Source organism: Rhinatrema bivittatum, chromosome 5, assembly GCF_901001135.1.
Source record: "Rhinatrema bivittatum chromosome 5, aRhiBiv1.1, whole genome shotgun sequence".
Lineage (NCBI taxonomy): Eukaryota > Metazoa > Chordata > Amphibia > Gymnophiona > Rhinatrematidae > Rhinatrema > Rhinatrema bivittatum.
In genome coordinates this window covers 12,419,356-12,444,725 of record NC_042619.1, presented here as the reverse complement: position 1 = coordinate 12,444,725, position 25,370 = coordinate 12,419,356, and the positions used below count along the sequence as shown (strand labels likewise).

The 25,370-nt window shown below is 53.6% G+C and overlaps 1 protein-coding gene across 1 annotated transcript in view; it reads left to right on the top strand.

The window, feature by feature from the left end:
* Positions 1-25,370, top strand: part of LOC115091702 (short transient receptor potential channel 2-like) — a 263,493-nt gene that overhangs the window by 27,482 nt on the left and 210,641 nt on the right. The window contains exons 3-4 of the mRNA XM_029601860.1: positions 2,439-2,568; positions 10,652-10,790. Coding sequence (XP_029457720.1) covers positions 2,524-2,568; positions 10,652-10,790 — 184 coding nt within the window. The 5' untranslated portion in view covers positions 2,439-2,523. The remainder of the gene's footprint in view (positions 1-2,438; positions 2,569-10,651; positions 10,791-25,370) is intronic.

Genomic DNA, 25,370 nt, shown 5'->3' with positions numbered 1-25,370 from the left:
AAGAGCTCATGCTGCGTCTTGGGCGGAATCTTCTCAGGTTTCGCCTCAAGAGATTTGTAGAGCAGCTACCTGGAAGTCCTTACATACCTTCATTAGACACTATCGGTTGGATGTTCAGGCTGCGAATTCTGGGGGTTTTGGAGAGAGGGTACTCCGAGCGGGACTCTCTGCTTCCCACCCTCGGTAATTTAGCTCTGGTACATCCCAGGTGTCCTGGACTGATCCTGGTACGTACAGGGAAAGGAAAATTAGTTTCTTACCTGATAATTTTCGTTCCTGTAGTACCAAGGATCAGTCCAGGATCCCGCCCGTACTGTTCTGAAGAAACGGAGAGTCCGCTCATTTCTTTGTTAACTATTCCGGTTATTGCTTCGTTCCCTCGTTTTGGGGTTCTGTTCCGGTTGGGGGTCCTTGAATGGCTCCCTGTTAAGGTTAGTTATTTAGTTTGGTTGTTCTATTTTTTGTCTACTTTGACATTACGTATGACTGAGGGGCTGTGACTGGCACAGGAGCATATGTAGCTCCGCCCACAAGTTTTAATCTGTCTCCATCTGCTGGTGCGGGGTCACAACCCAGGTGTCCTGGACTGATCCTTGGTACTACAGGAACGAAAATTATCAGGTAAGAAACTAATTTTCCTTTTCATAAAGAGAACGGAGAAAGTAAATAAAATCAGGCATCATAAACTCAGCACTCAGTTTTACTATGTGCTTATTTGTTGGTTTTTTTTTTTTATACAAATCTCACTGATAACTTTATATAGAACATGAATTGCAAGAGAGACTTACATGTAAATTAACATTGATGCATATATTAAAAGGACAAGACAAATGAAATTAATCAAATAAGAACATAAGAAAATGCCATACTGGGTCAGACCAAGGGTCCATCAAGCCCAGCATCCTGTTTCCAACAGAGGCCAATCCAGGCCATAAGAACCTGGCAAGTACCCAAACACTAAGTCTATTCCATGTAACCATTGCTAATGGCAGTGGCTATTCTCTAAGTGAACTTAATAGCAGGTAATGGACTTCTCCTCCAAGAACTTATCCAATCCTTTTTTAAACACAGCTATACTAACTGCACTAACCACATCCTCTGGCAACAAATTCCAGAGTTTAATTGTGCGCTGAGTAAAAAATAACTTTCTCCGATTAGTTTTAAATGTGCCCCATGCTAACTTCATGGAGTGCCCCCTAGTCTTTCTACTATCCGAAAGAGTAAATAACCGATTCACATCTACCCGTTCTAGACCTCTAATGATTTTAAACATCTCTATCATATCCCCCCTCAGTCGTCTCTTCTCCAAGCTGAAAAGTCCTAACCTCTTTAGTCTTTCCTCATACACTTTGTAACCGGATCATTTTTTGTACTTCTATAACGTTTTACCTAGTTTAAATATTTAATGTTACTATATGTGCCTTTTTGTAAACCGTTGTGATGGTAAATAACTTAAGGACGGTATAAAAAAGATTTTAAATAAATAAAAGCTGCTCTATCTCCTTTTTAAAGGTTAGCGCCAGCAGCTTGGTTCCACCCTGGTTAAGGTGCAGCCCATCCCTTCGGAAGAGACTCCCCCTTCCCCAAAAGGTTCCCCAGTTCCTAACAAAACTGAATCCCTCTTCCTTGCACCATCGTCTCATCCACGCATTGAGACTCTGGAGCTCTGCCTGTCTCTGGGGACCTGCACATGGAACAGGGAGCATTTCAGAGAATGCTACCCTGGAGGTTCTGGATTTAAGCTTTCTACCTAAGAGCCTAAATTTGGCTTCCAGAACCTCCTTCCCATGATGGAATTTAAAAATGCTTGGGACAGGGACAAAGACAGAGCACTGTGATTAAGGAGGAAAGGCTGAAGAGGTTAGGGCTGTTCAGCTTGGAGAAGAGACGGCTGAGGGGGGGGTATGATAGAGGTCTTTAAGATCATGAGAGGTCTAGAATGGGTTAATGTGAATCGGTTATTTACATTTTTGGATAATAGAAGGACTAGGGGCACTCCATGAAGTTAGCAAGTAGCACATTTAAGACTAATTGGAGAAAATTCTTTTTCACTCAATGCACAGTAAAGGTTTGGAATTTGTTGCCAGAGGATGTGGTTAGTGCAGTTAGTGTAGCTTGGTTTAAATAGGTTTGGATAAGTTCTTGGAGGAGAAGTCCATTAACGGCTATTAATCAAGTTTACTTAGGGAATAGCCACTGCTATTGATTGCATCAGTAGCATGGGACCTTCTTAGTGTTTCTCTTCTTTATCTGCTTCCTCCTCGCTGCTGCGGGCATTTCTGGCCATGTGGTTTAGGTTCAGGATTTTAGATTGTATTGTGTTAGACAGTGGTTATATGAATAATTAAATGAGTGGAATATCTCTGGGGTGCTTTAGTAGTGGCTGGAACTTATCAATAAGAAGAAATGGACTGATTCTGTGATTTCTGTAATCCTAGGACAGACGACGAGGGGATTTTCACCAAACAATTGGACTGTTCGAGTATTTTTCTTTTTGATCCACTGATAGAGAGAAACCCTGGAATGGCTCCAGTTAAAATCAGACACATTGTGTCCTTCAGCTCTCAGGTCAGTGTCCCGAATCCGTTCGCTTTAAGAAACATAGCCACATCACTCTGAACGAACCCTCTGTAGAAGGGAGTGATATGTAAATCTGTTTTCACTGCTGGGATGCTGTGTTTACAATAACCTGCACTGAAGCATGCACACCCAGAACCACATAAAATGACTGCTGAGAAGGACCGGAAGCCCATCTAGTCTGCCCAGTTTGATTAGATCCCGGCGGATATCTGGCTTTTGCCCATGAGCATGAAAGCTTCTTGGTTTATAATACGACAATGGGACTTTAGCTCTTGACCCAGTAGTAAGTTTTTTGGGACCTGCTACTCATGGCTATGGTGTAACAGCAGAAAATATTTCTTCATGTATAAGGTGATGGATGCATAGATGTGTCCCAGTGGTCTGTGACGTATACCAGTAAATAAATCAGGCATTCTGGCCCTTACCTGCTACTACTTTTTATGTTTCTATAAAGTCAGCAGCTTTTATATGTATTTGTTGCATCAACCAACTGGTAACACTTTTTTTTTTTCTGAACCATGAGCAGGTTGAATTATGTGAAGGTGGTGTCATCCAGCAGCACCAAATGGACTCTATTCTCCAAGCTAATAGAACGTTAAGCTCTACTGAGCATGTGTGGGAATTTGTGTGGGCTTTGCTTCGTGAGCCTCCTTTAATCATTTTTTTTGTCCACTCTCTCCTTTCAAATTTTACTTCAACTTTAAAAAAAAACAAACTTCAATTTGATCTTTTTCTTCATTTTTTTCATTTATTAACTGCCTCTGAGGCATCCACAACAGCACTTTTCAGTGTTACAAAAATAAACGCAAAACCTTTTTCCTCAGGGCCCTGCTTTGTCAACATGTCAGTCTAAGAAAAAAAAAAGAGGCTGATGAATAGAGTAAAAAAACTGCATCTGTGGCAATGTAATCTCCCTCACCGATGGCCATGAGTGCTGCTATCTATGTCTCGGGCTGGAGCATGACCAGACAGATTTATGCCTGTGGACAAATGTCCTGGTGTTCCCAACGTCCCAGGACGATTTGCACTGAGGAGCTACCTAAATCTCTTTGGAGTCACAGTAGGTGCTCTTCCAGAGTGCGGTTTCACCTGAATCGCTGGGCAAAGAGTTGAGCAGGAGCTCCTCTAAGACTTCCCCCATGGGTTCAGGCCGAAGCCATGGGTCAAGTAATGTAAGCTGCCCTGCTTTGAAGAAGAAGCGGTGTCATTCACTGGAGCCATCAGGACCTGTGTCGAGGAAGCAGCAGCACTTGGAAGTGCAGTGCATTGTATCGGCACAAGGTGTGTTGATGCGCCCGATAGATAATGCATCAAAGCACTTGGCTACGCTGGCCCAGGATGCTTGATGCACATCCTGCCAGTTTGACGCAGAAAGCATGTGGTCTATACTTCCTTGTTCCCTGTACGTACCTGGATCAGTCCAGACCGTGGGTTATGTCCCCATTCCAGCAGATGGAGTCAGCCAAAGCTTTGAGGGGGCGTCACCATAAGTACTACTACCCCCTCTGCAGGAGTTCAGTATCTTCTGACTCCAGCAGATGCGAGTAGGGGAATCTGGGCTTGCTCCCGATTACCTGTAACCATTGTTCCCTTGATTGGGTTTTTCTTCTCTGTCTATTATATTTAGTTGTTTTGGATCAAGTTTGTTCTTTAAAAAAAAAAAAAAAAAAGTTAATTGGTTTAATTGGAGAGGCGTGGCTTCCTTTTGGTGCTGTCTCTCTGTCTCTCTCTCTCCTTTCCCGGCGACTAGGCTGTTGTTCACCGGGGTAAGTTGTATTGGTTTTTGCTGTATTTTTCTTTTGCAGCTTATTTGGACGCGGCGGCCGGTGGAACCGGCCTCCCAGCGTTTTCTCCCTCTCCCGCGGCCATCTTGCCGGCTCCTCGTGGGCTGCAGCAGGGAGCAGGGAGCTCTTCTTCGGCGGGTTGTGAGGCCAGGAAGGCCCCCCCGCGGCCTCGTGGGCTGCAGCAGGGAGCAGGGAGCTCTTCGGCGGGTTGTGAGGCCAGGAAGGCCCCCCCGCGGCGCCGTTTTTCAGCCGGCGGGCAGTGCAGGCCGATCGGGCCCCCCCGCACCGGCGTTTCTCCTCTCGGCCCCCCCGAGGCTTTTCGCCAGCGCTCCCGATGCCGCGGCCGTTGCGTTGTTCGGCTTGCGGCGAACCGGGATCACGCATTTCGCGCGAAGGGATCTGCGCTCGGTGCCTCCCCGGGGGGGAAGGCACGGCGCGGTCCCGGGACGATTTTTCCTTTTTGGCAGGCTTGCCCGGGCGGTGCGGGCCGGCCTCTCCCCCATTCTTGGCGGGAACGGCGGCCATATTGCATTCCCTGCGCCCTGAGGGGACTCAGGCAGCGCGGGAGGACAGGGATTCCCCCAAGGGTTCCCCCCCGAGCTTGTTGCCGGAACCGGATCTGGTGGACACGGGTTCCACGGGGTCCCCCACCACCGGGGCCCCCTCGGGTAGGCCGGGGCTTTCCCCGGAATTTATACCGCTGATGCACACTGCATATCTACAGGGCCTGGATGCCCCCGCGGGTCCGCCCCCCGCTAAGGTCCCGTGGCCCTCGTCTCCCCCTCAGGCCCCCCCCGTCCCGGCGGGAGTGGGGGCCCCCCAGCCTCCCGCCCGCAGCCGGCTTCCCGTGGGAGTCGGAGGCGGGGGGCCGGGCCCAGCGTCCCCGGGGCCGGACCTGGTGGATTTGGCGCAAGGGGACTCCTCGGCAGAGTGGGACGACCCGCGCACGCTGCGTCTCTTCCAGCGGGAAGAGCTGGAGGAGCTTATCCCGCAAATCATCCAGGAGTTAGACCTCGATCCACCGCCGGATCCACCAGCTCCCGTAGCGCCCGCTGTCGTCACTTCGGCTAAGAAAGGTGACCCGGTGCTGGCAGCCCTTCGTCCGAGGGCTCGGGCGTTCCCCATCCACGAGTCGTTCCTGCAGCTCCTCACTAGGGAATGGGACGCTCCCGAGGCTTCCCTCAAGGTCAGTTGTGCTATGGGAAAACTGTATCCGCTGCCGGAGGATTATCTGGATCTCATCAAGGTACCGAAAGTGGACTCCGCGGTGTCGGCAGTCACGAAGAGGACAACCATACCTGTCACGGGTGGCGCAGCCTTACGGGATGCGGGCGGTGATATGCAGCTCGCTAGCGCAGAGGGCGAGCCTCCTCTGGGTGCAACAGCTTCTCACCTCTCAGGTTCTGCCGGCCGGAGAGGCCGCCCAGGCGGATCGGCTGGAAGCTGCGGTGGCGTATGGGGCTGATGCCTCCTACGACCTGTTTCGGGTCCTGGCTCGATCAATGGTCTCGGTAGCGGCGGATACGTCCTCCAAGTCGAGCCTGGGGTCCCTGCCTTTCAGGGGTAAGTTCCTGTTCGGGGAGGACTTGGACCAGCTCATCAAGTCCCTGGGGGAGAACGCGGTCCATCGTCTGCCGGAGGACAGGTACCGGCCCTCCAGGGCGTTCTCGTCTTCACGAACCAGGGCCAGGGCGCAACGGCGCTACAGGAATTACAGGCCGGCGGCCCCCAGGTCCTCCGCCACCAGGTCACAGCCCTGGTCGCGCTCCTTTCGCGGGCGCAGGCCCGCGCGTCCCGCCTCCGGATCAGGGCAGCCCTCTCCTAAGTCCTCCCAATGATGTTCGGCTCGCCCACTCCATCGTCCCCAGGATTGGAGGGCGGCTGGCGTTCTTCTACGAGGAGTGGGCGCGGATCACTTCGGACCAGTGGGTCCTGGATACCATAGAACACGGCTACGCGTTGGCAATTTGTCCGCGCCCCGCAGGGAAGGTTCATCTTCTCCCCCTGTGGCTCAGCCTCCAAGCGAAGGGCGGTGCAGTCGACACTGGACCGTCTTCGGGAGATAGGAGCCATTGTGCCCGTGCCCTCCGGAGAGGTGGGCTTGGGCCATTATTCCATCTACTTCGTGTTTCCAAAGAAGGACGGCTCCCACAGACCCATCCTGGACTTGACGGAAGTCAACAAATCCCTCCGGGTGGTCCGATTCCGGATGGAAACACTGCGCTCGGTGATTGCGGCAGTGCTTCGGGGGGAGTTCCTGGCCTCCTTGGACCTGACGGAGGCCTACCTTCATATCCCCATCCGTCGGGAGCATCAGCGGCTTCTCCGGTTCAAGATTCTGGACCAACACTTCCAGTTTGTAGCGCTCCCGTTCGGATTGGCGACGGCACCGCGCACCTTCACCAAGATCATGGTGGTCGTGGCGGCCGCCCTTCGGAAGGAGGGTATTCTGGTTCATCCTTACCTGGACGATTGGCTCATTCGAGTGAAATCTTTCACACTTCGTCAGGCGGCGGTATCCAGGGTAATACAGTTCCTGCAGTCCCTGGGATGGGTAGTGAACTTCTCCAAGAGTTCCCTCGTACCCTCACAGCGCTTGGATTTTTTGGGGGCGACTTTCGACACTCGTCTGAGCGCGGTCTTTCTACGACAGGACAAGGCGCTCGCCTTGCGGGAACACATACAGCGGTTCTCTGCGTTACCAGTTCCCACCTCATGGGACTACCTGCAGCTCCTGGGGATTGATGGGCTCCACCATCGACATGGTCCCGTGGACGTTCGCTCACCTCCGGCCCCTCCAAAGGGCGCTTCTATCCCGCTGGAAACCTCTCTCGCAGGACTACCAGGTGCTCCTTCCCCTTCCACAGGTGGCCAGGAACAGCTTCTGCTGGTGGATGGATCCGGAGAATCTGGCTCGCGGCGTGTCCCTCGATCTCCCACATTGGGTGGTGGTCATCACCGATGCCAGTCTCGTAGGCTGGGGGGCGGTCTGCGAACGCAGCTCGGCGCAGGGGACGTGGTCCACGGAGGAGACGAAGTGGTCCATCAATCGTCTGGAGACCAGGGCGGTCAGACTAGCTTTGCGCCACTTCCTACCACTCCTACGGAATCGGGAGGTTCGGGTCCTATCGGACAACGCGACCACGGTGGCCTACATCAACCGGCAGGGCGGCACTCGCAGTCCACAGGTCGCGCTCGAAGCAGCCATGCTGATGCAGTGGGCGGAACGACATCTGGTCCGTCTGGCGGCCTCGCGCATCGCGGGCGTGGACAACGTCCAGGCGGATTTCCTCAGTCGCCAGCGCCTGGACCCCGGGGAATGGTCCCTCTCCGAGGTGATGCAGCTGCTTGTTCGCCGGTGGGGAACTCCCCACATGGATCTAATGGCGTCCGCGCAAAACGCGAAGGCTCCCCGTTTCTTCAGTCGTCGAAGAGAGCGAGGAGCAGAGGGTGTGGATGCCCTGGTGCTCCCGTGGCCGGACCATCTTCTTCTCTATGCGTTCCCGCCATGGCCTCTGGTGGGAAGACTACTCCGCAGAATAGAAGCTCATCGGGGACTCGTGATCTTCGTCGCACCAGAATGGCCACGGAGACCCTGGTTTGCGGACCTTCTCCGACTGGTGATCGACGGCCCCATCCGCCTGGGACATCCCCCTCGCCTCCTGCATCAGGGCCCGGTATTTTTCGACCAGGCAGAACTCTTCTGTCTTGCGGCCTGGCTTTTGAGAGGCAACGTCTCCGCCGCCGAGGTTACCAGGAGGCGGTAGTGTCAACGCTCTTGCGTTCCAAGAAGACTTCGACGTCGGCGACCTACGGTCGGGTCTGGAAGGTTTTCGAACTGTGGTGCACCGACCAGAACACGAGACCCACAAAGGCTTCGGTTCCTCAGATCCTTCAGTTTCTACAAGCGGGGGTAGACAAGGGGCTCGCCTATAATTCACTGCGAGTTCAGGTGGCCGCCCTTGGGTCGCTCCTGCGCGACGGGGGCTCCCTGCTTCAGCACCCGGATATTATGCGTTTCCTCAAGGGTGTCAAGCACTTGCGACCTCCGGTCCGGGAACCTTGTCCCGCTTGGAGTCTTAACCTCGTGCTCCGCTCTATGTCGGAACCTCCGTTTGAACCATTGCGCAATGCGACGATTAAGGACCTCACTCTCAAGACAGTGTTTCTGGTGGCCATTTGCTCCGCTCGACGCATCTCGGAACTGCAGGCCCTGTCGTGTAATAGAACCCTATCTCCGCTTCTCTGACTCCGGAGTTTCGCTCCGCACTATTCCCTCCTTCCTTCCGAAGGTGGTGTCTGCGTTCCATGTGAATCAGACAGTGGAACTGCCGTCTTTCTCGTCGTCTGAACCAAGGGCTCTCCGACTTCTGGATGTCAAGCGCACTCTGCGTATCTATCTGGAGGCTACGAATGAGTTCCGGACTTTCGACCATCTCTTCGTACTTTGGTCCGGTCCTCGGAAGGGTTCCCAGGCCTCAAAGACGACCGTGGCCCGATGGCTGGAAGCCAGCATTGCCGCTTCTTACATTGGGGCGGGGCGGACTCCCCCGCCCGGCATCGTGGCGCATTCTACGCGTTCGCAGGCGGCTTCCTGGGCGGAGACTCGTTCGGTCTCCCCACAGGAAATCTGTCGTGCGGCCGCCTGGAAGTCGTTACATACGTTCTCGAGACACTATCGTCTACACCTCGCCTCTTCTGTCTCTGGGCATTTTGGCGAGCAGGTTCTCCAAGCAGGCCTCGCAGGACCCCACCCGGTTTAGGGAAGCTTGGGTACATCCCACGGTCTGGACTGATCCAGGTACGTACAGGGAAAAGAAAATTATTACTTACCTGCTAATTTTCGTTCCTGTAGTACCATGGATCAGTCCAGACGCCCACCGCTTTTGGGTTGTAATCCTGCTCAGCTGTCTTCTATGGGGCGATAGTGATCATTCCTGTTTTTCACGATTTCTCAGTTCTCACTGTATTTCGCAGTCCCTTTTGGGGTTGGCACGCTGTATTCATGTCCTCCTACCCGTTGGTGGGAGGGTTACAGTTCATTCTTTGGTTGTGCGGCTGTTTGTTGCCATTCACTTTAAACTTGATCCAATACGGGGGTTTGTTTGTTTACTCGGGCTTTGATATACTCGATACTGAACTCCTGCAGAGGGGGTAGTAGTACTTATGGTGACGCCCCCTCAAAGCTTTGGCTGACTCCATCTGCTGGAATGGGGACATAACCCACGGTCTGGACTGATCCATGGTACTACAGGAACGAAAATTAGCAGGTAAATAATAATTTTCTTATACTTCTTGAGGCTTCCATGCACCAACCCCATGATGCAGAGCAGGAGAAGATACAGTGCGATCCCGATGCAGTCTATGCTTTTCTCGACATAACATCTTCGCTCTGCACCGGTTTCCTCGGTGTGACTTGCTAAAGATAAGTTGATGCTTCATTGTTCTAAAGCATCAAGACATTTTACTCCATCTAAGATGTTGCCACATCAGGCTCCAGATCCAGGTCATCAGACTGCTCTTCTGATGCAGCTGTTTGTTGCCCATCCTAGATCTGTAGTGGAAGGAGTCAGATTATTTCTGCCCCTTCCAATGACCAGAGCTCGTACTCCGCCCAGGCTACTTGCAGCAGGTTTGTGATTTGGACACAATGGATCTGGGGTGTTCCATAGCTTCACTTGCCTCCAGCAAACTTCCTATTCAGATGCAGGAAACTCTCCTGGTCTCCGAAGATGGTGTTCTACTGCCACGCCAGGTCAACAGACGCGTCAGCCACTTGACCAGATTGGTAATTTTATTGGCATGACAGTTTTTTACAAAATAATACACAGAATGATTGGAATTCTTTTCTTCCCCTTGTTAATCAAAGTAAAAGTATTGGTTACGGGAACGAGTTATAGCAACGAGTACATGTCTTGGTTTTGCTGCTGATCTGTATTGTCTGGTCGGATTACGTTTCCGAACTGGTGGCAGGATACCGCATATTTTGCAGCTGTCTCCTGGTTCCCCCACGATTGCTGCTGCTATGTGTATTCTTACAGTACTTATCCATGCTGGGAAAAATGAAGGGGTCCTTGCAGACGTTTATAGAGAGAATCTGACATTTTGCTTACTCGTCTACTCAGATCCGGTTTATTTAGCCAGCAGACTAGTGCCCTGTGTCTGCTGAAATCCGTTGTCCATTGTAGCGGCTGACCCTCTGGTTAGTGTCCAGCTGTGCCGGTCCGATCTCTTTTGGGTTGGGAATATGCAACCTTGCATAGCTTAATCTTCCTTTTGTCCTTTAGGACCCCAAGCACCCAGTGGAGAACCTGCTGAGTGACGATGGCGTCCTTCCATGGCTGAGCTGTCCCAGGGATCGGAGCCGGCAGCTGCGCGTGGAGCTGCAGCTGGAACAAGCCAGTCCCATTGGCTACGTTGATGTGGGTATGTTGCAGGTGTTTAACTTGCTCTGGCAGTCTTTTATGGATCCTCCATGTAAGGCTTTGTGGATTTCTGACCCCGGGAAGGGGTTCCGGTGCAATGGCTTAGAATAATATTGGGAATGATGTATTGTGGATGAGGGAGACGATGAGATGGTTTGTTGGATACAGAAAGGAAGAGATGTATTGGAGTAGAGGCTGGGAAGGGAAGGTTTCTTGGAACAGGATGGGATTAATATGTCACGGTGGTGGGAAAAAGGGGGAAATAATAGAATAGATGGACGAGGGAGGGTGTATTTGAGAGAGAACAGATTGCATGGCTGGGCCTAAATTGTAAATCACGGTTTCTGTGATTTCTGTCTGCAAGGCCCCTTTCTCTTGGCACAAGGAGAGACTGTCTTAGAATAATTAGTGTGACCTTTATTATTAGTAACGTGTCCGCTGTAAAGGCAAAGAGAGAGGATAGCAAAGGAAACACATCTGCTCTTCTTTGTGCTCCATATAAAGGAGCAAATCCCACAGTGACATATTCTCTGCTTGTCCTAAAGGGTTTGGTGTTGGGCTTACTTACGGGCCGATACAGTAAAAGTTGCGGGAGAGCAGGCGAATGCCCGCTCTCCTGTATGCGCGATTCTGTATTCAAATGAGGGCCTGCGGCAAAAAGAGGCGCTAGGGATACTAGCGTGTCCCTAGTGCCTCTTTTTGGACAGGAGTGGCGGCTGTCAGTGGGTTTGACAGTCAACACTCAATTTTGCCAGTGTCTGTTCTCAAACCCGCTGACAGCCATGGGTTTGGAAACTGGACGCTGGTAAAATTGAGCGTCCGGTTTTTAAGCCGCAGGCCGATTTCACTTTTTTTTTTTTTTCACTTTTTTTTTAACTTTCAGGACCTCCAACTTAATATCGCCATGATATTAAGTCGGAGGGTGCACAGAAAAGCAGTTTTTACTGCTTTTCTGTGCACTTTCCCGGTGCCCGGAGAAATTAACACCTACCTTTGGGTAGGCGCTAATTTCGGAAAGTAAAATGTGCGGCTTGGCTGCACATTTTCCTTTCTGAATCGCGCGGGAATACCTAATAGGGCCTGCAACATGCATTTGCATGTTGCGGGCGCTATTAGTCTCGTGGGGGTTGGATGCGTGTTTTCGACGCGCTATTACCCCTTACTGAATAAGGGGTAAGGGAAAACGTGCGTCCAATCACGGGTTAACAGTGCGCTCCGCCGGAGCGCACTGTACTGTATTGGCCTGTTAGCTGGATAACTCAGAGTTGCCACAAAGCAGTCCTAAAGTTCTCCAGATAACTTTGATTGATCCCGATATATGGGTTGATGCAGCTGTGCTTCTGCATATCCTGGATGAGTTGATCTGGGTGACTGACCTGGACGGCCTGTGGCTGAATATCATTCTCTGTTTTCATACATGGTAACAAGTTAGCAGATTAGCTATAACCATAATCGGTGACATCACTAATATTGATTGGCAGTGGGTATAATCATCTTAGTTATTCAGTCTATGCGACCAGCAGGCAGGTCTAGAGATATTTTAGCAGGTTTCCAGGCCAGTCAGTTGCTCTATAGGAACATTACATTCTGCTATGCTATCTTCATTATATCAGTTGGGCCACCTTTCTTACTCTTGTTGGTTGAAGGGCTCCCCATGGCTCTGCAGAGTCCTGGGATGTTCCTCTTGGCAAAGTTCTGAGCCTCTGCTAATTCAGTATCCGTTCTGTACTGGGGGTGGCTGAAGAGGTCACAGATTCCAGGTTTTGCTTCACAGTAGCAGAGAGCCCCAGTTTCAGCATTTCTGGTCCCAATCTCTGATTGCATCTCTTTACTAAGGAAAGGTGTATTGAAGGGGGGAGGGAGGATATATCTGAGCTTAGCCCTTTTTTGGGCTGACAGGATAGTTGCAAATGAAGGCTTATGGCTTCCAGCCCTGGCTCTGATTGATGTGGAAGGAAAATAAATAGAGAGAACTTGCAGGCCCAGCACTACTTTGTATTATCCTTCACTTTCCTCCTGAATAAGACTTTTTTTTTTCTTTTTTTTCCAAAACTTCAGGGAGAACCTGTGCCTCAATCTTTTTTTTTTTTTTTCCCCCTCAACTATTTTGGAAGAAACTTGCCTCTCTTTGGGAGAAGGAACTTGCCCGCCTTTTTCTTGCTTCCAAAAGGAAAGTCATACACAGCCAGCATGGATTTACCCAAGGGAAATCTTGCCTCACAAATCTGCTTCATTTTTTTGAAGGGGTTAATAAACATGTTTGTTTTATTTACTTGGAACATTTATATACCGACATTCATGTAAAATACATATCACATCGGTTTACAGCGAAACAGCTTAATTGGGGGAAAAACATTACATAGAACAGGGGTTACATCAAACTGGGGCCCAGGATTTATAAGTATAAACTAATAACAGATAAATATAAATAGCGTGCAGGCGTTAAACGGAATCGAGAAAGGGCCACCTTCTGTGATGAGCTCAGGGATACGTCGGCGGCCGGGGAGGATAAAGAACTAGAACGAAGGGGGGGTGTGGGGGAAGTATATGGTAGATTGGCAAAAGATTACATCAAGAGAAGGGAGATAATAGTAAGTAAACAAGAGGATTGCAACAGACGACAATGTGACTGTTGGTTTTCTCACGAGTTGACAAACTTTCAATGGGGATGGAGGTAGGAATCAAGAGGAGGGGAGGTTTTGGTTGAAGAATACACCGATCGGTGATCACATCAGGTAAATGTGAGCTAATGAGTGGCAGAGCCTGCCCGTTGGGGATAAGCCCTGTCCATAGTCAATGTGAAAGGTGTGAGAGAGAAATCCTTTAGGGCAGGGGTCGGGAACCCATGGCTCGCGAGCCAGATATGGCTCTTTTGAGGGCTGCATCTGGCTCGCAGACAAGTGTCGCCACACTTTCCCGCTGACCCAGCTGCTCCCCGGTCCTCCTCCGCCCGGGCTTAAAATGCTGTCAGCCCGGGCGGAATGCGGCAGGACAGCTGGAGTCAGCGGCACCGGCGTGCTCTCTTCTTCCCGCCCCCCCCCCCCCCCCGCGGCCCAGAAGAGGAAGTGGAGAGTATCGGGTGCGTGCGCGGCAAGAAGAGGCCACGCTAGTGCGCTCGGCATCGGCCCGAAGAAAAGAAGACTGCAGCGCGGCTCGGAGGAAAATGAAGAGCTTCAACCGCGGCCGATGGGACTCCGCCTCCGCGAGGGCTGAAAATGAAGGAGGTTAGCGTTGGGAGGAGGCTGCTGCTGCCGCGAGTTCCCGGGGTGGGGGAGAGAGAGAGTGAATGAGCTTGCTCGCTCATTCACTCTCTCTCTCTCGCGGCAGCAGCAGCCTCCTCCCAACGCTAACCTCCTTCATTTTCAGCCCTCGCGGAGGCGGAGTCCCATTGGCCGCGGTTGAAGCTCTTCATTTTCCTCTGAGCCGCGCTGCAGTCTTCTTTTCTTCGGGCCGATGCCGAGCGCACTAGCGTGGCCTCTTCTTGCCGCGCACGCACCCGATACTCTCCACTTCCTCTTCCGGGCCGCGGGGGGGGGGGGGGGGGGCTGTGTGTGTGTGAGAGAGAGAGATTGCATGTATGTGAATCATTGAGAGCCTGTACATGTGAAAGATCGTATGTCTGTAATTGAGAGCCTGCCTGTGAGAGAGAGAGCATGAATGTAAGTTTACCATTGGGAACCTGTATGTGTAAGTTTGTGATTGAAAACTTCTTTGTGTGAAAGAGTATGTGTGTATGATTGAGATCCTTTGTGTGTGAGAGAAATCATGTGTATGTATGATTAAGAGCCTGTGTGTATAAGTAAGAGAGAGATCATGTGTGTCTGTGTGTGATTGAGAGCTGGTTTAGGTGAGGGAGCATGTGAGTATGTGATTGAGAGCCTGTATGTAAATGAGAGAAAGAGAGGACATGTTTGTAAGCATGTGAATGAGAGTCTGTGTGTGAGACAGCATGTATGTGTGTGATTGAAAGCCTGTGTGTGTGTGTAAGCGTGAAAAGATAGACAGCATGTGTGTAAATGTGTAATTAAGAGCCTATATAAGTGAGAGAGAAAAAACATGTGTATATGTGAGTACTGAGAGCATGTGTGTATAGGTGTGTCATTGAGAGCCAGTGTGAGAGAGAGCGCTGGTATGTGACTGAGAGAGGAGAAAGTTCCAAGCAAACCACCCCCTCCTGCTAATTCAGAACAATCTCAGGACACCTGGATATCAAACGTTCCCAGGTATGCAGAGCAAAAAAATTTTTGTATCCTTATTATTTTTCATTACTGGGTCTTTGTGTCTGCTATTTTGAAATATTTTGTTGGTATCTGGAAATGTTTTATGAGTTTTTAATTATTGGATATTCCACTCATCAGCTGTTTCGAAATATGTTCTTTTTGTTAGTACAGTTTTACTGCTGATGATTTTATATTTCTTGATTTGTTTTATAAGGATGGGTGATGTTTCTTTTTTCCTTTGTTACACTGCATACAGAGACTCTGGCTTGTTGCAGTTTCCAATTCAGTTTTTTCTGCATGCTTTTTGTTATGCGTTTTGGTCTCTTTATTCTGTGTTAGGTGAGGGACAGCACGTGATTCAGGTGAGGTTTTCTGCTGGCGTGTAGTTTCTGTGTAGGACTCTATAGCAGCCTGACTTGGTCCGTTTTCCTAATAGGAGATGTATTGGTGTCTTAAGGCCTGGTGTAATATTTTCAGAGACTTACTGTACTTTAAAAGTGTGATCTTACATAAAATGCACACATTTACTTGTATTTAGTTTTAAACATATTGTATGGCTCTCATGGAATTACATTTTAAAATATGTGGCGTTTATGGCTCTCTCAGCCAAAAAGGTTCCTGACCCCTGCTTTAGGGAAAAGCTTGTCTGAATAGCCACGTTTTAAGCTTTTTTTTGAAGGTCAGCAGGCAGGGTTCCTGACGGATATCAGGGGGGAGGGCATTCCATTGGGGGGGACCAGCTGTTGATAGGGCGCATTTCCTTAGAGAGGTCTTGGCTGGGGGGGCATACAGCGTGCCTTTGTAAGCTGTTCTTATAGGTCTAGCAGATGTGTGGAGTCGAAGTGGGATGTTTAGATCAAGAGGGGTTAGATTGTGCATGGATTTGTGAATCATCGTGAGGACTTTGTGGAGTATTCTGAATTTAATGGGGAGCCAATGAAGATTCCGAAGGATGGGTGTGATATGCTCTTCTTGGTCAGAATCCTGGCAGCGGAGTTTTGTACCATCTGAAGGGGTCTGGTGGTGATGGCTGGGAGTCCGAGAAGGAGAGAGTTGCAGGAGTCTATTTTTGAAAAGATGATCGATTGAAGCACCGTGTGATAGTCCTGAAGGTGGAGGAGGGGTCTCAACTTGTGGATAAAAGTGAACTGGTAGATGTAGGATATTTGGATTTTCAGAAGGCATTTGACAAAGTCCCTCATGAGAGGCTTCTAGGAAAAGTAAAAAGTCATGGGATAGGAGGCGATGTCCTTTCGTGGATTACAAACTGGTTAAAAGACAGGAAACAGAGAGTAGGATTAAATGGTCAATTTTCTCAGTGGAAGGGAGTGGACAGTGGAGTGCCTCAGGGATCTGTACTTGGACCGATGCTTTTCAATATATTTATAAATGATCTGGAAAGGAATGTGATGAGTGAGGTCATCAAATTTGCAGATGACACAAAATTATGCAGAGCAGTTAAATCACAAGCGGATTGTGATAAATTGCTGGAGGACCTGGACTGGGTGATGGTGACCATGGATGCCAGCCTTAGAGTTTGGGGAGACTGTTTTCCAAGAGCAGATGTCCCACGGTGGTCCTTAGTAGAGAGATCCTGGTCTATAAATAATCTGGAAACGAGAGCGGTTCGTAAAGCTTTGAAAATTTTCCTCAGGTGCGGGACTAAATGTTGAGAGTTTTTTCGGATAATGCAATGACTGTGGTGTATGTCAATCGACAAAGAGGGATAGAGAGTTGGAGTGGCTCTGGAGGCCCAGGAATTGTGTGTCTGGGCGGAGCAATTCCTGCGGGGGATTGCGGCATCTCATGTGGTAGGAGTGGACAACGTTCAAGCGGATTTTCTCAGCAGGCAGCAGCTGTATCCGGGAGAATGGGAGTTGTCTGAGGCTTTCAACGTCATTCAGACCAGATGGGGCACTCCTCAGTTGGATGTCGCGCAACAATGCCAAAGTGAGCAGATTTTGCAATCGCAGAAGAGAGTTGGAAGTGGAAGGAACAGATGCTCTGATTCTTCCATGGCCAACAGGGATTCTGCTGTATGTGTTTCTTCTGTGGCCACTAATAAGCCAAAGCTTGTGGTGCATTGACTCCACTGAGGCCTCTCTGGTGCTACTAAACACCACCCAGGCAGGGTGGTGTTGGTGGCGCCAGAGGGGCCTCGGTATCCCTGGTTTGCGGATCTGGTTCATCCTGCCGTGGACGGGTCCTTCAGGTTGGCTCACCTGCAGGGCTTTCTCAGACAGGGACCTATCTTCTGGGATCGGGTGGATTGCTTTTGTTTTGCGGCTTGGCTTTTGAGCAGAGACGTTTGAGATCCAGAGGATATTCGGAGGCGGTGATCACTACGTTGCTTTAGGCTCGGAGACCCTCCACAGGTGTGTGAAAAGGCATTTAGATGCGTTGTGGGTGGATGTTTTGCATATCCTGTCTTTTTTGCAACAGGGATTGTCGAAGGGACTCGCCTTTAATTCTCTTTGCGTGCAGGTGGCGGCCCTAGGATGCTTTCAAGGGAAGTTTCAAGGAACGCCATTGGCGGCTCTCCGGATATTGTGTGTTTTCTCAAGTGAGTTAAGCACCTACGACCTCTGGTTCAGAGGATTTGTCCTTCGTGGAATTTCAACTTGGTGTAGTGAGGCCTTTGTGGGGCCCCCATTTGAACTGTTGTGGAAGGTGTCGTTGAAGGACCTTACTTTAAAGATAATGTTCCTAGTAGCTATTTTCTTGGCTAGTTGAAGGCTTTGTCCTGTAAAGAACCATTTCTGCGAATTTCGGATGATGGGGACACTTTTGCGGATTGGTCACTCGTTCCTATTGAAGGTGGTTTCGACTTCACCTTAACCAGCGGAACTTCCCGCGTTCCTGAATTTGGAGCAGGAAGGCCGGCTAGCAAAGGATCTTCGCTGTCAAGATGTTCGGTGGACGCTCTTGCGTTATCTTAAGGTGACAAATTCCTTTCGGTGGTCGGATCATTAAAGGCGACTATATTTTCAAGCTATTTGTGTAAGGGTTCTGATGGGGTTGCGGGCGCACTCAACCAGAGCACAGGCAACCTCTTGGGCGGACTGTCAGTTGGTGTCGCCATAGGAGATTTTGTAGGGCGGCTGAGGCTCAGGGGTTTGGAGCGAGTGTTCTCCGCGCGGGACTCTCTGCTTCCCACCCTCGGTAATTAGCTCTGGTACATCCCAGGTGTCTGGACTGATCCAGGTACGTACAGGGAAAGGAAAATTAGTTATTACCTGATAATTTTCGTTCCTGTAGTACCACGGATCAGTCCAGGCTCCCACCCGTATGTTCTTTTTTTTGTGCTGAAGTGAGGGAGAGTCCGCTCGGTTGGATCAAGTCCTCTTTATTCAAGTTGGAATTACTACGTTATTCAAGTTCGAAATAAGGCCGTTCACTTCTGGTTCTGGCAGCTTGGTTCCAGCCAGGGGTGTTTTTGTGAATTGGCCTATGTTAAGATGTTTTAGTTAGTTAGTCGGGCACTTTAGTTGCTTGGACATTACGTTCGACTGAGGGGCTGTGGGTGGCACCTTACTATATGTAGGGAGCCCGACAGGTTTTACTCTGTCTCCATCTGCTGGTGCGGAGTCACAACCCAGGTATCTGGACTGATCCGTGGTACTACAGGAACAAAAATTACCAGGTAAGAACTAATTTTCCTTTTATCTTAACTTGATCAATTACAGTTACATCTCTGCACTTTATTCAGATACCGTAGGTTTTAGGTCCTGATTAGATCAAGCTGGCCTGTTGATTAGGTTCTGTTTGCAATTACAAGCACAACACATTTTATTACTAATAGAAAAAGGTCACATAGCATCATCATGTGGTGATACTTTATGGGTCCTTCCCTCAGATGAGTGCCGAGCTTTGCTCTGTCTCCATCTGCTGGTAGAGGTGCATAACCCACTGGTTTTGGATTTACCTGTCCTTATTAAAGAAAAGGAAATTATCATGTAAATAATAATTTCTCCTTCCTTTTCCACCAGCCAGACCAGTCCAGATGCATGGAATATGCCTCCCAACCAACAGATGGAGACTGACTCTAGGAGGTTTACCGACATCACCCCTTGTAGGCTGCTGTGCTGTAGCCTGCCAGTATTGTCTGTCTCCAGTAGATGGCAAGCAAACATCCCATACTGTTCTGAGGCCTGGTGAAGCAGAGAGAAATTTTATTCCTGGGGGAATTCTGTGCACAAAAACTGAAAATTCTGCAAACTTTATATTGGTCAAAATAACACAACTTACATGACAGTCTTTAGGTATTTACATTTTAAATTATTACAGAAAAAAATTATTACTTAAAGTTGCATAATTTAAAATATTTTGAGTAGAATTTCCCTAGAAATTCACAAGTGTGTCCCTTCCACATACACACACCCTCATACAGGCTCCCTCACTCTCTGGCACACACACACATCCCCTCATACAGGGCCCTCTCTTGCATACACACCCACACAAGCTCCCTTTCTCTCTCACACATACATCCTCACACAGGCTACCTATGTCTCTTTCGCACGCAGCCCTTCGTCTCACACATTCACACGAGCCTTTCAACAGGCTAGCACCCAATCCCTTTTCCATACACACGAGCTCTCTCTCACTCACACTCCTTCACAATCTCCTCATATAGGCTCCCTCTCTCTGAAACCCACACTCAAGCATCCCCCCACCCACCCTCTCTTACCTCCCATGCTCTCTCTCACCCTCCCCTCTCTGACACACATTCTCTCTCACCGGCATGCTGCGGGACGCGCTCCGTTCGCGGCGAAGATGAAGGCCCGGTCGCGCCGTTCGCGGCTCACGGGGGCCTTCCCTTTTCACTGCGAATGGCGCGCCGGGCCTTCATCTTCGCTGCGAACGGAGCACCTCCCGTGTGTCGCTGGATGCCCTCCGTTTGCGGCATGCTGGGGTCTCCTCTGCTCTTTTCTGTGCATAATTTGGCAATTTTGCGCAGGGGGGGTAATTCTGTGCAAATTCTGCTCTCCGTGGTAGCGCAGAATTCCCCCAGGAGTAACATTTGGATGGCAGCTCCTGAGCTGAAAGTCTCGTACGCCCTCCCTTGGTTGAGCACAGCCAGTGGAGCAGGGCAACCCCAGTTGCTGGACCAGGGCTTTTCCCCTCTCTTCCTTCCCTCACCTTGCTTTTTCTCTCCTCTTCTGCAGTCTCTTCTTCCCTTAAAAAAAAAAAAAGACTTAAAGCTCTCCTCTGTATTTGTTTTCTCTTCTCTTGAGTCCTGTGGCTGAGCCTGGTTCCCACTAGTTAAAGTTGTAATAAAAAATAAAAGTGGAGGGAAGCGCTGGAGCATGGGAAGTGCTCAGTAGATGGGAGTGTACATGGACTGCACGGGGAGGGGGAAGCTTTGGTAAACCTTGTGGGGAGGGAAGGGAGATTTGTATTTCAGTTTCTACACCGGTATTGTAAGGGCCATATCACTGGGGCTCCTGCTGACATCCACAAGGAAGAAGTCGCTCCGAGCAGGGGCCTCCTGCACTGGTTCTGGTGGTTTTGGACGTGCGGTGGTGCGGTCCGGGGCTCCGAGCAGGGGCCTCCTGCGCTGGTTCTGGTGGTTTTGGACGTGCGGAGGTGCGGTCCGGGGCTCCGAGCAGGGGCCTCCTGCACTGGTTCTGGTGGTTTTGGATGTGAGGAGGTGCGGTCCGGGGCTCCGAGCAGGGGCCTCCTGCACTGGTTCTGGTGGTTTTGGACGTGCGGAGGTGCGGTCCGGGGCTCCGAGGAGGGGCCTCCTGCACTGGTTCTGGTGGTTTTGGACGTGCGGAGGTGCGGTCCGGGGCTCCGAGCAGGGGCCTCCTGCGCTGGTTCTGGTGGTTTTGGACGTGCGGAGGTGCGGTCCGGGGCTCCGAGGAGGGGCCTCCTGCACTGGTTCTGGTGGTTTTGGACGTGCGGAGGTGCGGTCCGGGGCTCCGAGCAGGGGCCTCCTGCACTGGTTCTGGTGGTTTTGGACGTGCGGAGGTGCGGTCCGGGGCTCCGAGCAGGGGCCTCCTGCGCTGGTTCTGGTGGTTTTGGACGTGCGGAGGTGCGGTCCGGGGCTCCGAGCAGGGGCCTCCTGCGCTGGTTCTGGTGGTTTTGGACGTGCGGAGGTGCGGTCCGGGGCTCCGAGCAGGGGCCTCCTGCGCTGGTTCTGGTGGTTTTGGACGTGCGGTCCGGGGCTCCGAGGAGGGGCCTCCTGCACTGGTTCTGGTGGTTTTGGACGTGCGGTGGTGCGGTCCGGGGCTCCGAGCAGGGGCCTCCTGCACTGGTTCTGGTGGTTTTGGACGTGCGGAGGTGCGGTCCGGGGCTCCGAGCAGGGGCCTCCTGCGCTGGTTCTGGTGGTTTTGGACGTGCGGAGGTGCGGTCCGCGGCTCCGAGCAGGGGCCTCCTGCACTGGTTCTGGTGGTTCTGGTGGTTTTGGACGTGCGGTCCGGGGCTCCGAGCAGGGGCCTCCTGCACTGGTTCTGGTGGTTTTGGACGTGCGGTGGTGCGGTCCGCGGCTCCGAGCAGGGGCCACTTGCACTGGTTCTGGTGGTTTTGGACGTGCGGAGGTGCGGTCCGGGGCTCCGAGGAGGGGCCTCCTGCACTGGTTCTGGTGGTTTTGGACGTGCGGTGGTGCGGTCCGCGGCTCCGAGCAGGGGCCACTTGCACTGGTTCTGGTGGTTTTGGACGTGCGGAGGTGCGGTCCGGGGCTCCGAGCAGGGGCCACTTGCACTGGTTCTGGTGGTTTTGGACGTGCGGAGGTGCGGTCCGGGGCTCCGAGGAGGGGCCTCCTGCACTGGTTCTGGTGGTTTTGGACGTGCGGTGGTGCGGTCCGGGGCTCCGAGCAGGGGCCTCCTGCACTGGTTCTGGTGGTTTTGGACGTGCGGAGGTGCGGTCCGGGGCTCCGAGCAGGGGCCTCCTGCGCTGGTTCTGGTGGTTTTGGACGTGCGGAGGTGCGGTCCGGGGCTCCGAGGAGGGGCCTCCTGCGCTGGTTCTGGTGGTTTTGGACGTGCGGTGGTGCGGTCCGGGGCTCCGAGCAGGGGCCTCCTGCGCTGGTTCTGGTGGTTTTGGACGTGCGGTGGTGCGGTCCGGGGCTCCGAGGAGGGGCCTCCTGCGCTGGTTCTGGTGGTTTTGGACGTGCGGAGGTGCGGTCCGGGGCTCCGAGCAGGGGCCTCCTGCGCTGGTTCTGGTGGTTTTGGACGTGCGGAGGTGCGGTCCGGGGCTCCGAGCAGGGGCCTCCTGCGCTGGTTCTGGTGGTTTTGGACGTGCGGAGGTGCGGTCCGGGGCTCCGAGCAGGGGCCTCCTGCGCTGGTTCTGGTGGTTTTGGACGTGCGGAGGTGCGGTCCGGGGCTCCGAGCAGGGGCCTCCTGCGCTGGTTCTGGTGGTTTTGGACGTGCGGAGGTGCGGTCCGGGGCTGCGAGCAGGGGCCTCCTGCGCTGGTTCTGGTGGTTTTGGACGTGCGGAGGTGCGGTCCGGGGCTGCGAGCAGGGGCCTCCTGCGCTGGTTCTGGTGGTTTTGGACGTGCGGAGGTGCGGTCCGGGGCTCCGAGGAGGGGCCTCCTGCGCTGGTTCTGGTGGTTTTGGACGTGCGGTGGTGCGGTCCGGGGCTCCGAGGAGGGGCCTCCTGCACTGGTTCTGGTGGTTTTGGACGTGCGGAGGTGCGGTCCGGGGCTCCGAGCAGGGGCCTCCTGCGCTGGTTCTGGTGGTTTTGGACGTGCGGAGGTGCGGTCCGGGGCTCCGAGCAGGGGCCTCCTGCGCTGGTTCTGGTGGTTTTGGACGTGCGGAGGTGCGGTCCGGGGCTCCGAGCAGGGGCCTCCTGCGCTGGTTCTGGTGGTTTTGGACGTGCGGAGGTGCGGTCCGGGGCTCCGAGCAGGGGCCTCCTGCGCTGGTTCTGGTGGTTTTGGACGTGCGGAGGTGCGGTCCGGGGCTCCGAGCAGGGGCCTCCTGCGCTGGTTCTGGTGGTTTTGGACGTGCGGTGGTGCGGTCCGGGGCTCCGAGCAGGGGCCTCCTGCACTGGTTCTGGTGGTTTTGGACGTGAGGAGGTGCGGTCCGGGGCTCCGAGCAGGGGACTCCTGCACTGGTTCTGGTGGTTTTGGACGTGAGGAGGTGCGGTCCGGGGCTCCGAGCAGGGGCCTCCTGCACTGGTTCTGGTGGTTTTGGACGTGCGGTGGTGCGGTCCGGGGCTCCGAGCAGGGGTCTCCTGCGCTGGTTCTGGTGGTTTTGGACGTGCGGAGGTGCGGTCCGGGGCTCCGAACAGGGGCCTCCTGCACTGGTTGTGGTGGTTTTGGACGTGCGGTGGTGCGGTCCGGGGCTCCGAGCAGGGGCCTCCTGCGCTGGTTCTGGTGGTTTTGGACGTGCGGAGGTGCGGTCCGGGGCTCCGAGCAGGGGCCTCCTGCACTGGTTCTGGTGGTTTTGGACGTGCGGTGGTGCGGTCCGGGGCTCCGAGGAGGGGCCTCCTGCGCTGGTTCTGGTGGTTTTGGACGTGCGGAGGTGCGGTCCGGGGCTCCGAGGAGGGGCCTCCTGCACTGGTTCTGGTGGTTTTGGACGTGCGGTCCGGGGCTCCGAGCAGGGGCCTCCTGCACTGGTTCTGGTGGTTTTGGACGTGCGGTCCGGGGCTCCGAGCAGGGGCCTCCTGCACTGGTTCTGGTGGTTTTGGACGTGCGGAGGTGCGGTCCGGGGCTCCGAGCAGGGGCCTCCTGCGCTGGTTCTGGTGGTTTTGGACGTGCGGAGGTGCGGTCCGGGGCTCCGAGCAGGGGCCTCCTGCGCTGGTTCTGGTGGTTTTGGACGTGCGGTGGTGCGGTCCGGGGCTCCGAGCAGGGGCCTCCTGCACTGGTTCTGGTGGTTTTGGACGTGCGGTGGTGCGGTCCGGGGCTCCGAGCAGGGGCCTCCTGCGCTGGTTCTGGTGGTTTTGGACGTGCGGTGGTGCGGTCCGGGGCTCCGAGCAGGGGCCTCCTGCACTGGTTCTGGTGGTTTTGGACGTGCGGAGGTGCGGTCCGGGGCTCCGAGCAGGGGCCTCCTGCACTGGTTCTGGTGGTTTTGGACGTGCGGTCCGGGGCTCCGAGCAGGGGCCTCCTGCACTGGTTCTGGTGGTTTTGGACGTGCGGAGGTGCGGTCCGGGGCTCCGAGCAGGGGCCTCCTGCGCTGGTTCTGGTGGTTTTGGACGTGCGGAGGTGCGGTCCGGGGCTCCGAGCAGGGGCCTCCTGCGCTGGTTCTGGTGGTTTTGGACGTGCGGAGGTGCGGTCCGGGGCTCCGAGGAGGGGCCTCCTGCGCTGGTTCTGGTGGTTTTGGACGTGCGGAGGTGCGGTCCGGGGCTCCGAGGAGGGGCCTCCTGCACTGGTTCTGGTGGTTTTGGACGTGCGGAGGTGCGGTCCGGGGCTCCGAGCAGGGGCCTCCTGCACTGGTTCTGGTGGTTTTGGACGTGCGGAGGTGCGGTCCGGGGCTCCGAGCAGGGGCCTCCTGCGCTGGTTCTGGTGGTTTTGGACATGCGGAGGTGCGGTCCGGGGCTCCGAGCAGGGGCCTCCTGCGCTGGTTCTGGTGGTTTTGGACGTGCGGAGGTGCGGTCCGGGGCTCCGAGCAGGGGCCTCCTGCGCTGGTTCTGGTGGTTTTGGACGTGCGGTCCGGGGCTCCGAGGAGGGGGCCTCCTGCACTGGTTCTGGTGGTTTTGGACGTGCGGTGGTGCGGTCCGGGGCTCCGAGCAGGGGCCTCCTGCACTGGTTCTGGTGGTTTTGGACGTGCGGGGGTGCGGTCCGGGGCTCCGAGCAGGGGCCTCCTGCGCTGGTTCTGGTGGTTTTGGACGTGCGGAGGTGCGGTCCGGGGCTCCGAGGAGGGGCCTCCTGCACTGGTTCTGGTGGTTTTGGACGTGCGGTGGGTGCGGTCCGCGGCTCCGAGCAGGGGCCACTTGCACTGGTTCTGGTGGTTTTGGACGTGCGGAGGTGCGGTCCGGGGCTCCGAGGAGGGGCCTCCTGCACTGGTTCTGGTGGTTTTGGACGTGCGGTGGTGCGGTCCGCGGCTCCGAGCAGGGGCCACTTGCACTGGTTCTGGTGGTTTTGGATGTGCGGAAGTGCGGTCCGGGGCTCCGAGCAGGGGCCACTTGCACTGGTTCTGGTGGTTTTGGACGTGCGGAGGTGCGGTCCGGGGCTCCGAGGAGGGGCCTCCTGCACTGGTTCTGGTGGTTTTGGACGTGCGGTGGTGCGGTCCGGGGCTCCGAGCAGGGGCCTCCTGCACTGGTTCTGGTGGTTTTGGACGTGCGGAGGTGCGGTCCGGGGCTCCGAGCAGGGGCCTCCTGCGCTGGTTCTGGTGGTTTTGGACGTGCGGAGGTGCGGTCCGGGGCTCCGAGGAGGGGCCTCCTGCGCTGGTTCTGGTGGTTTTGGACGTGCGGTGGTGCGGTCCGGG